The sequence below is a fragment of the Lepidochelys kempii genome, chromosome 13 (genome assembly GCF_965140285.1).
Source record: "Lepidochelys kempii isolate rLepKem1 chromosome 13, rLepKem1.hap1, whole genome shotgun sequence".
Taxonomy (NCBI): domain Eukaryota; kingdom Metazoa; phylum Chordata; order Testudines; family Cheloniidae; genus Lepidochelys; species Lepidochelys kempii.
The window spans coordinates 30,840,245-30,852,445 of NC_136392.1; the positions used below are offsets into that span (position 1 = coordinate 30,840,245).

General features: G+C 49.1%; 1 protein-coding gene across 4 annotated transcripts in view; it reads left to right on the forward strand.

Annotated features, from left to right (window-relative positions):
- Positions 1-12,201, forward strand: part of NDRG3 (NDRG family member 3) — a 118,618-nt gene that overhangs the window by 73,899 nt on the left and 32,518 nt on the right. For all 4 annotated transcript variants that reach the window (XM_073309973.2, XM_073309972.2, XM_073309974.2 and 1 more), the window contains 2 exons: positions 786-891; positions 7,851-7,886. In XM_073309973.2, the coding sequence (XP_073166074.1) occupies positions 786-891; positions 7,851-7,886 (142 nt within the window). The remainder of the gene's footprint in view (positions 1-785; positions 892-7,850; positions 7,887-12,201) is intronic.

A 12,201-nucleotide genomic window follows, 5' to 3' on the forward strand; every position in this document is an offset into this window, starting at 1 on the left:
GCTGTTCGTTCACCTGGATGGTTGTTTAATTGTATTGTGGTAATTCCTGAGGACCCCAATCATAGACCAGGATCCTATTGTGCTTGGTACTGTACGAACACACAGCAAAAACACAGTCCCTGCCTGAGGAGGGTAGCTTGATTAGGTTCTACTGAAGTTCCTCTGTCTACTCTTGGTGGGTCAGGTCTTGGCTAAGCTGAATAGTGTAGGAGTGCCATTGGAAATGGTGATGGCATTCGTCAGAGACTGCTGGGACTTAATACCAGATCAGCCACAACTGGAACTGTGTCTGCTCCAATATCCCTTCTAAGTGCTGGTTCTCAGCTGGTTTTTGTTGAGTGGAGCAGTCTTAAAGCACCAGTGCCACTAAAAGAGCAGATCCATACAACATACTCAGGGCCGCAATCTTCCTGCTAGGTTAAATTCTGTGGTGTTGCACAAGTGGGAAGCTCTACAGCATCCGAGCTGTGTGCCCTGCACATCTCCTGCGTGAGAACTGATGAACTGTGTGTGGGGGGAGGCCAGTGTGTTGCACAGGTTTCAGCTGGTGAGAGATTCCTAGCAGGGGTTCCCTGCAGCGTGGGGAGGTCTCTCAGTGTGTGACTCAACCAAGCTGCTTTCCCCTCTGTGTTGTAGATGTACCATGTTGCACTGGGAACAAGGCCAGGCGGTTTCAGGATTAGCATGTCCTAGTAGCTGTGCTGTAAGCATAGCCATCAGTCACAGTGGGGAGCATCCTTTTGAAATGTCATCATCTCTAACCCTGTCCTCTCCTTCTGTTCCAGGGTCACTGATTTACCACTCTGCAGATTACAGGACTCTACACCAGTTGCCATGGATGAACTACAGGATGTGCAGCTGACAGAGATCAAACCTCTTCTGAACGATAAGGTAATGCTTACTGCCACTCCGCTCTCACTCGCTGGACTCACGCTAACTCTGAGTCCACTCGCAGCCAGTCAGGAATGCTGGGGGCCAGACTCTCCAGTCACAGAGTGAACAAGCTTAAATGCTTAGAAATGGCAATTGCTCTCCACTCCCCAAAGACCATTAAGGAGCAGCACTGATAGGCTCTGATGAGGACTCCATCCAACTCTGCCAACGTGATGCAGCCTATGCTATGAAGTCCTGTGGGTGGGGGTGGAAATTGTGTGGCAGGTGGCATCACTAAAACCCTGGGCTGTAAGAGGTTTCTAGCAGGGCCATCCTGGTGATAGAAATTATAGGAGATACCGGTTTCTCTCCCATGACGTGGTGCCATGACTTCCTTACCTGCCTATTGTATGCAATGTAGCTTTAGCATGTTGGTCTCAGGATATTAGAAGATAAGATGGGTGAGGTAATTTGTTTTACGGGATCAACTTCTGAATGGTCCTTACAATATGTGTTAACTACTTATGCTAAACACTCTGTTCCACCTTGTATTTAGCTGTGAGACTGGGAATATCCTTCCTAGACCTGAAGAAGAGCTGTGTGGCTCGAAAGCTTGTCTCTTTCACGAACAGAAGTTGGTCCCATAAAAGATGTTACCTCACCCACCTGCCTACTGGCTTTCAAAGTCTGCTGTCTACACGAGATTGATGACAGGGGAACCTCACCTGGCATTCCAACTGGATTCTGCAGAGCATTGCTGTAGCCCTCTTAAGACAAAGTAGTGCAGTACTGGGGCACTTGGGAAAAGCTACAACAGCCCAGCAAGTATTTAATCTTTTCATGCTATCGTCTTTGATGAGGGCACTGAACTGGCCTGTGCTGTTAAGGAAACTCTGGCCCAGTTAATGCTACGCTGCACTGAAGCTATAACTGTCCAGGACATGCACTCTCCTGGGCTTCCCCGGTAAGATCTGGGAATCTATCATCTCAGATACTGATTGGTAGGCGGAAATTTCAGATCCCTTCTCATTTGAGTGACAGGCAGCAGAGCTAATCACCAAGCTGAGATTCTTGCCCTAGCACCTCCCAACTCTTCAATGCTTAGTAAATAGCCAAATGTAGACCCCCCAGTTTGGTTGTTCCAGCAATTGCATGGATATCCACTGCTGGGCCAGAGAATGATCCAGCTCACCCGTGAGGGCGCCTCTTCCTCATTGCATTGAAGGAGAGCGCTATCCCCCCTCACCCCACTAATTCAGATCTTGTGGCATTATGGGAGTACTTGGTGCATCCTTCAAACTACAGTCGCAGATAAGCCACCTAATTCACTTTAGTTAGTTGGTCAAAAGGTTACAGGAGCTACCATCAGAGTGAGGAAAAAAAGGGTGGAACAGGCAGCTCCATGCCTGACAGTGCTCCAGAGCCATGTCCAGTCAGGAGCTTGTCATTCTGCCAGGAATTGGAATGAGAAGCAAATGGCATCTGTCCCCTTGAGAATCTTCTCATCGGCCCAGTTTCTGTGTTGCCTTTTCCTCTGCTCCCTCCCCCATTGGTGGCCTCGGTGGAAAGAATGCTGATGTTTGTCCAAGAACGAAACGTCTTGATGAGGTCATGTCTCTCAGAAAGGCAAATCGGAGCCTCATTAGTGCTTGAAACTCTTCCAGAGCTGGTAGGGAAATGTACACGTTCTCTCCAAGACCAGTAAATGGAGCGTACAAAGCAGGCCACTTTCGTTCAGTATGTCAGGTTTTGCAGAGAACCAAGAGCTGATGCTATTGCGCATGCAGATCTTCGATGGCTAAGCTGACATCATCTCCAAGACCAGGACCTCGCATGCCAGTGTGAACACAGCTGCCCAAAATGTGCTTAATGTGCACAGAGTTCCCAGGGTGTGTTTCTCTAGAGCTTCTCCTTAATGGGGGGTGTTGGGTGGCTTTTTTTGGTCTTCTGCCAGGTGGGGGAAGGTACTAAAGGTTAGAGAGATGGTGGCAACTTAACACTCAAACTGCATGTGAAAATGGCAGAGCTGCCTGGAAAATGGGGAAACCCCCCCACTGTGAATTTCTTGCTGAACTGAAAGGACCACATCAACCCTAAAAGTAACAAACCATTATAACGCGTGTGATGATTCAAAGACGATAAGCACACTTCTGTTCCAATGTAAACTTTGGCCTGTGGTGATTGCACACCTCAGCTCTCCTGCAGCAGCATGAGACTGCGTGAAATGAAAGCCACTAGATTGATCAGTCTGTTCTCATTGTCCACGCTCAGTGAAATTAAAGCAGTGAAGAGCATTACTGGAGAGAAATTCAACTTTAAACGTGTCAAACCTACAGTAGTTGTAACATAAACAAAAAAACCTTCTGTTTGAAAAATAACACTTTATTGGTGGGATTGTTCCTTCAGGTCCGTTACCCCTGTTCCTTGGGGTGCTGGGTGCAACAGAATACCGAGGCTATGTCTACACACTGCTTTGGAGCCCAGGGAACCAGCCTTCCAACCACTGTCAACAAGCGAGGGATAGTGGGGGCATGCACTAGGGCTATAAAAATAGCTGTGTAGACAGCTCTTTGAAACTGCGACTCAGGCTGGAGCTTGGGCCCTGAAGTATAGGGAGGGGGATGGGCTTCCGATAAACAAATAACTAATGTCAAGAACTCAAAGGTTAGAAAATGCCTGATCTTAGGTTTCCTGCGCACCTTTAATTCAGCCCCCTTGTGCATATGCATTATGGCACTCTTGAGTTACGTGGCCAGGTAATGTTTTTCTCACATGACCCCTGCCTCATTTGGTGCACCGGATGCAATTATGTCTTTCTATCCTCGTTGTTCATGTGGCCCTTCCCTTATTTATTGCACATTATGCCAACCCTTATACTGGAGATAAAATTATTCATTTTCTCATGCGCTTTTATATGGTGCTTATTGCCTTAGTATTGGAGTGCTTGGATTTCTCTGCACAGCACTCCTGTCAGACCAGGTGGTGGTCTCGTCGTGTGTTCATGGTACCTTACATTCAGAGCACGGCTCCTGGTGTCTCACATTGCAGCCACGAGTGCTCAGCGCTTCTGCAAATCAGGTTCTAGGTGTCTCAAGTTGGGCATCCAGAAAATGAGGCATATGCACTTGGTAACTTTGTGGCAGAGACAGAGATTGAATCCAGTTCTCCATGGTAGCATTCAACTGCCTTAAGCATGAGACCATCCTTTCCCTTCCTGCAATCCCCTGCATCAGTCACTACACCGTTTCTGATTTCTACAACAAACAAGATAGTCTCCTTCATCCACAACCCTGATTCATCCCCAGAGCAGATCCGTCTTGTGCACTGAATGTGGCAGGGATCCTGTGGAAAAGTAGCAGGTGATCATGTAATTCAGTGGTCCCCAACATGGTGCCTGTGGATGCCATGGCGCCCGCCGGGGCGTTTTTGTGCGCCCGCAGGACACGCCGCCGGAGAACCGCCCCCTGAAATGCCGCCGAGAAGCGTTGCCGTTTCTCGGCAGCATTTCGGTGGCACCACTTCTTGCTGCTGCTGCTTTTCAGCAGCATTTCCACAGCCGGTTCTCTGGCGGCGGCATTTCGGCGGCGGAGTGTCCGGGGCCCGCCACAGCCTTCTGGGAATAGCAATGTGCTATTCCCACAGAAAGGTTGGAGACCACTGATGTAATTAGTCTGTAACATAATACATATGTACAAGGGGATTGAATTAAAGTTACACAGTCTTAATTCTAGGTTTCAGAGTAACAGCCGTGTTAGTCTGTATTCGCAAAAAGAAAAGGAGTACTTGTGGCACCTTAGAGACTAACCAATTTATTAGAGCATAAGCTTTCGTGAGCTACAGCTCACTTCATCAGATGCATATCGTGGAAACTGCAGCAGACTTTATATATACACAGAGAATATGAACCAATACCTCCTCCCACCCCACTGTCCTGTTTGTAGAGAAGCAAAGCTGAGTGCTTGATTTTGCAAATGTTTGTATTTAATATTGGTGGGAGGAGAGCTTCCATGTAATTTTCCAAGGTTTTTAAAAGAGTAAACTGAGAAAACTCCATTATATTGATCCCCTGAATGGGTCATCATCAGGGAATCTTTTAGATCCACAGCACAGATGTCTGCTACTTGAGCTACCTGCATGCACTAGTTGGCCATTATTCTCTAGATCAGGGGTGGGCAAACTTTGTGGCCTGAGGGCCACATCTGGGTATGGAAATTGTGTGGCTGGCCATGAATGCTCACAAAGTTGGGGTGCAGGCTCTGGGGTGGGGCCAGAAATGAGGCATTCAGGGTGTGGGAGGGGGCTCTGGGTTGGAGTTGGGGCATGGGAGTGGGGCAGGGGTGCATGCTCTGGGCGATGCTTACCTCAAGCAGCTCCCAGAAGCAGCAGCAAGTCCCCCCTTTGACTCCTTCTTGGAGGCGCAGCCAGGTGGCTCTGCACGCTGCCCTGTTCACAGGCGCTTGGGGCAGGGGCAGCGTGCGAAGCCGCCTGTCTGCCTCTACATGTAGGGGCCAAAGAGGGGACATGCTGCTGCTTCCGGGAACCACACAGAGTGGGACAAGCCCCTGATCTCGCTCCCTGGCTGGAGTGCCAGAGCGGAGCAAGCCCCAGACCCCACTCCCCAGCAGGAGCTCAAGGGCCAGATTAAAACATCTGGAGGGCCGGATGCGGCCCCTGGGCCGTACTTTGACCACCCCTACTCTAGAGGGACAAGCCATTAGTGAGACACACTTTGCCAGAGGCTTTCACAGTTGTTTGTTGGGAGCATAGGAATATTGGATCTCAGGAATCCTAGGTTCTGTTCCTGGTTCTGGAGTAAAGTCTCGTTTATGGATAGACCCTACAACCTCTGTCCCCCCCTGTCCTGGTCCCTTTCTGCTCCACATCCCTCTGCATTTGAATCAGGCTGCTTTCTTCTTCTCCTCTATCCTGCCTGAGTACCATCTGCTAAGGGAACATTGAGAGAACAAGGCAGTGTCTCTGCTCTCAGTTCTGAGGCCTAATAGTGGGAGGATCAACTGCAAGGAAAGGCCTGCACAACCCCTGCAGATCTGGGCTGGAGCATGCTAAGTGCCTGTGGAATCTGCTGAGAATTTAGCTGCCAGCTTCTGAAAAACCTCTGTTGACCATATGCAAAGTGTAAGTGTCAACAAATTTGCAGGAATTTTTACAGCAACAGCAAAAGATACATATCTGACCCTGCTCCAAAGCAGGAAGACAGTAGAGGTTCTCAACAAAATGGTAAGTATTTTTAACGTGGGGAAAACAGCATACTTTTCCGCAACCTTGTTCTTGGAAACTGTGGGACCAGTACAGCTGAAATATTTGAAACAGAAATTCAGTCTGAGGCAGACATTCAGCCTAAACTGTCAAAGTTTGGGAAAGTAACTGAAAACACGGTCTTATAATAGAAAGTGTTAGGCAACCTTAGCTAGAGGTATTGCTGCCTGCTCTGTCTAAAATCAGAGACGGTTAAGAGGTGAGTTGACCCATCTCTAAGTACCTACATGGGAAGAAGATCTTTTAATAGAAGATCTTTAATGGCAGACAAAGGCATAATAAGATTGATTAGTAGCTAGAAGCTGACGCTAGACCAATTCACACTAGAAATAAGGTCCAACTTTTTAATAGTGAGGATAATTAACCACTAGAAAAACTAACCTTGGGACATGGCAGATCCTCTATCCCTTGAAACCTTTAAATCAAGATTGGACGTCTTTCTAAAAGATCTGCCCTTGTTCAGTGGTCACGGGTTTGATGCAGGAATTGCTGGGTGGATTCTCTGGCCTGTGCTATGCAGGACGTAAGACTAGCTGGTCATAACCGTCCCTTCTGGCCTTAATCTATGAATTGGTAAATATTCACCGTCCCGCTAAGTGAATGGGGGTTGGGTCTCATTTAGGATATAACGGGGAAATGGAGAATTTTGTGAACCTAAGATTTAGCAGTATTGCCTTAAGTAATTCTGCATTCAAATTGACAATGGCAGCTGTGATGATCAGATCCTCCTAATAAAACAAGTGTTCTTCATTCACTCCAGGTCACTTCCCTTATGGACAGGTTATTACATAATTACTCACTGAAGGGTTCTTGAACCTGCCTCTGATGCTGGCTATGGTCAGAGACTTAGGGCTTGTGTACAGTAGAGCAGTGGGTCTCAATCTTTCCAGACTCCTTGTCTTGCATACCCCAAGTTTCATCTCACTTAAAAACTATTTGCTTACAAAATCAGCGGTAAAAATACAAAAGCGTCACAGCACACTATCAATGAAACATTGTTTACTTTCTCATTTTTACCATATAATTATAAAGTAAACCAACTGGAATATAAATATTGTACTCAGTGTATAGTATATAGAGAGTGTAAACAAGTCACTGTCTGTATGAAATTTTAGTTTGTACTGATTTTACTAGTGCTTTCTAGGTAGCTTGTTGTAAAAGTAGGCAAATATCTAGAGGAGTTGCTGTACCCCGGAAGACCTCTGCGTACCCCTGGGGTGCACGTACCCCTGGTTGAGAAGCACTGCAGTAGTCTTGACCACTATGCCAGCAGAGCCCCTAGTGGAAAGTGGCAGGAGGAGAGTGCTGGCCTACATACTACCTCCCCAAACAGCATTAGCTAAGTGGCCAGTAGCACTCTGCTGTTGGCATAGCTGTGTCCACACAAGGGGTTTTGCCGACATAGCTATGCCGGCAAAACTTAGTAGTGTAGACCAGGCCTTCGATGGGCTGATTGGCTGATCCACATGGGTCCCTGAGGTAGTGGGTTTCCAAGGAGTTTTCTCTGCAGTACCAACTGTTTTTCCTTTATTTAGCTCACATTCTGGTGACAAACTGGCCTTTAGAGCAGCAAGTCCAAGCTGCTGTACCAGAGCGCAGGCCCCCAAGGGAGCCCCCTGCCTTGGTGTTGACAGCAGATTTGTCAATTGTTCTGGGGGAGCCATGCTGAACACTGACTGTTTTTCTTTTCTCATTGACAGAATGCTGCTCGGAACTTCCAGGACTTTGACTGCCAGGTAAGGAGCATGCAGCCAGAAGAGATCTGTAACTGCCAGCCTCCACACAGAAAGCAGCGAATGGCCTATGTCATAACCAACACAGAGATGACCCATCCAAGTTCAGATGGGCCTTTATTAGTCCAGTCTTCTGCCTTGAGCCTGTTAAGATTTCGCTGAGCAGAACTGGAAGATCTCCTGGGAAGCAGCCTCCTTTCCCGGGCCATCTCCCTCCCTCAGTTTACTGTCTGTGTTAACAAGACCATCGCCCTCCCAGCTCAGCTTCCCCTGCAGTGACGTCCCAGTGCCAAATGGTGACACAGTGAGCTCCATGACAGGAATGTCAAATTAGGGCTCAGTGAGCTGCAGGATTCAGTGAGCTGGCAAGGAAATTCCTAATACCATCAGACCCTTTCAGGGATGTCGAAAGTAGTGAAGGGAAATGGTGGGACAGTTGGGTTTGTTCTCAGTGTGTTCCACCTATGCGCTGCATCAGTCAGGCAGTGCCTGCTCTTTCCTGCATCTCTGCCCTCTCCTCATGAGCTCTACCGTTTGGCAGTGTATCGTTATCACAGGGCACGGGCGTGTAGCTTTGCTGTGCTGCTGCACGCAGCTTGACGTGCCGGCGGGGCAGGCGGGAGCAGGATGGGGATGGAGTAATTCCTGTTGTCCTTTGAAGTGCCAGTCTCAGCAAATAAGCAGTGTAGTTCTATTGGTAAAACAGGCCTGGGAGTGGAGCTGGATGCTGTCACTAGACATGGCTAGTGGACTTGCTCCTTTGGCGCACTGTACCATGTTTGCTGTTGCAGCAACACCCAGTGCTGGACTAATTTGTCTCCTGTTAAGTTTGTTACTTGCAACATGCTAAATTCATGCAGCTCTGCTGCGTGTGCCACCAGATTGGTCTGAAGACACAGATCCCACCCCGCGCATTGGCTGGCAAGGGGGGCAGATGGCGCAATGGCTTGTTCCTGCAGTAGTTCTGGTTGGTTCTGCACTCTGAAGATGTGAAGTGCTAAGTAGTGTTGGGATCAGTTGACCCAGAGATGGTCAGATTGCATGAGGACAATTCATGGTAAAGCTGTAGTAATTCCTCCTGATACGATTCATCCTGACAGACCAGTGCAGAAGACCACCATGGTCTCTGTCTTGTTGCTACAGAATGATCCCAATAGAGAAACAATTAAACTGCATGGCTTCCCTGTATTGCAGTTGGGCTGATTCTTCCTTGGACAGTACATGACACTGGTATTATCTGGCAGACTTGTCGTGGGGCAGGCCCAAACTGCTATGCCAAGTGACACCCCATCCTGCACCCAGTCAAAACAGACTGGAGCAACACATGGAACCATGCGTGGCTGCTCTCCCTGCTGACTGCTCTTCCTCCCCGGCTGTGAGGACTCTGCTGCTTGTGAAGGGCAGGGCCAGCTCACTGCTGTGAAGTGCTGGCAATGTAGCTGCAGAAGTGGGCTGTCCAGGGCTTTCTGACTCCACTCTATATAAAACTCAGCTTTTTAGAGGGGCTTCTGGGAATGCTTCCTCTGGCTGCGTGAAAAGGCAGAGCCATAAATGCAGCCGCGATCAGGCAGTTTGTCTCGCAGTGTCTTTGGGGGTGCCCTACAAAACCATACAAAGTACTGGGTTGTGGGCGGGCAGGATGCGACAGTCCAGGGCAGCTGGGCTCTAACTCTGCCTGCTGGGCCTACTTATCCCAGCTGCAAGTGGCTTTTAAAATTGCCATTATTCTGAAGTCCTCAGAGCATTAATCAAACTCTGATACAGCCACAGAGTCCCGAGGGGCAGGGGAAGACAGCAGCAGTGACTCTGAATCACTTTGCTTTTGTTGCCTTCAAAGTAACTAATGCAATGAAAACAGGCTTCCCCCACCATCCTGTCTGTGCACAGGAAAGGGTGAGGGGAGCTCAGGTGCCAGGCCTGGTTGCGCTGGGGAGAGGCACACCGGTTTGTCAGGCTTGGGCCTAGGAGGGGAGCACTGGTGCAGTGTGCTTGGGTCAGGAGGTGATCAGGGAGCGTGGAGCACAGGCCCTACCTGTTGGGGCCTGTGTGTGGTGAGTAAGGGGAGCACAGGTCTGGTGTGCTGGGGCCAGGAGACGGGAGAGGGCAGTATTAACCATTCCCTGGGCATCTTCTGAATCTCCAAAGCAGCCTTGGCTTTGTCTGTTCAGAGCTGGCTCCCTCTTTCTCCCGGCTGGCAGCTGTCCAGGCTTGGCAGAAGGTGCTGGTCTGGGAGGGGGTCAGGAAAGCCCCCATGATAGGATAAAAGGCCTCCCTTCTCTTCGGCCCCCCTTTCCCATCAAACCACAGAACCTCCCACACGGTCTCCCCAAGGCACACCCCAGTCTGCAGAGACTGACTAGATGTGTTTGGAACACAGGGGAGCCCTACCCCATAGAAAGAGGGTGGACAGCCAGCGAAGCCATGTGTGGACGAGCTCCACACGGGCCTGTTCTGCCCTCACTTGTTTCAGCCCCAGGCCCTCTCAAAGTGGCAGAGTAGCTGAGGCCTTTGTTCACCCCACGCTGCTGAATTGTGGCAGAGCTGCCAAGCAGCCCCACAGCCAGCAGGGAAGTGAGCACTGGCGGAGGAACGCCTGATCTGGGTGGGTTGGATCAGTGGAGGACCGGTGTCTATGGCAACGGTTGAGCAGGAGACAGGATGCTGCTTGCAGGAGCTCTCAGTTCATTGTAGTGTCTTTTTAGCATCCAGTTACAGCTGCTTTTGTGATTCCGTGCTGCCACCACCTCCTCGTCATCCTCCTGCCAAGTGCCACTGCGGGGCACGGCTATCTGCCTCGGCCATCTGCACACCAAGGAATGCTGGATCAAACCTAAGCAGTGTCTTTAGGTTCCCACCACCGCTGGAGCATAATATCTGTTACATCAGCTCAGACCTGAGGCTGGTCTAATTGGGTCTCCTGCCTGTGACAGTGGCCTGTGCAAGGAGCATGAAATCTACACCCATAAGCCAGTTGTGCAGTGCTGGAGGGAGAGGGGAAGGGCTGTGCTTTTTCTTGGCTTGGGAGGGGGTCTGCAATTTTTATAAAGGGGGTACAAAAGGATGCCACCTGGTGACAGGGCTGTATATAATTAGTATTCTCTTCCATCATATCCTCCCCAAATCCCTCTTTGTAAATATCTCTGTGAACAAGGCCTGTAGCACAACTCTGCCGAAGAGCTACTTGCCAATCGCGGCCCTGTAGAGTCGGGTTTGATTACGTGTGTGTTTCACTGGCCTCTTTCTCAGCAGACTGGGAACTGAAATGGACAAAACTGTTGTTCTCTGATTGTGAGGAACTGATGCATCAAACGCAGCACTTGGGGGTAGTGGCGGAGTCCAGACACTGCAGGAGGGTAGCTTTGCCTGTGTTTGGAGGGCAGGGGTCTCTTTCTGGGATTGAGAGGATAGTTGTTGTTCCTGTTCAATATGTATTTCATTTGTGACCAGGGTTCACCTTTTTCAGCAGTCACTATTAACAGTGTCCCTTAAAGCTGGCTAGCCCTGATTCCAGCTTTCCTGTCCAGCTTAACTCACCCCTTTTAGGCTTGGCAGGATGTTTCTGAAGCCATTACTTCATGCGTTAACTTGGGAGTTTAACTTTGCGTTAAGCAGTGTGACGTTCGCCTTGTTCTTTCTGAAATGGCGGCAGCAGCATTGCCCCTGTTGGGTTCAGAACTGTGATCCGGCCCGGACACGCTCTTCTGAGTTCAAACCTGGGACCCAGAGCAGCATTTCTTCTTCGTTCTTAATACATTGGCTATTGTAATTCCCCGAATGATAAATTAACGAGCCCTAAAACTAGGGCGTTCTAGACCATGGACAGACAACTTTCTTAAGTAGTAGAGGACCACAAAGTTCTCTATAATCCCTTCGGGGGGTCATGCTGGTTTTTTAAAGTCTGCATAACTCAACTGTTCTTGTGTATACGTGGAACAGAGCAGCATGGAGAAGCTTTCCACTTGTCTTTTTGCATCCCAGCTGACCAGTGGACAAAACCCTCAAGTAGCCACCACTAAACACAACTAGCTACTGACAAACTAATGGCTGAGGAATAGGGGCACCAGTATTTCCATTAATGCACACCTCAAATAGTCTGATAAACGTTCCCTTCTTTCTGACTGATGTTGATATCCCTCTTTACCATCACTAGGAAACTGTCCCTGGCTTTAGGTGCTTTGGGCTTTGCTCGCATCCACGGGCATGACACACATCTAAACCTTTACTAGCTAGAAGTAAAAACAGAAGGCAAATGAGATTCCCTCTATTTCTTCTTGGCAGGGAGCCAAAAAAGCTTTCCTGCTTCCAGATGTATGATCTG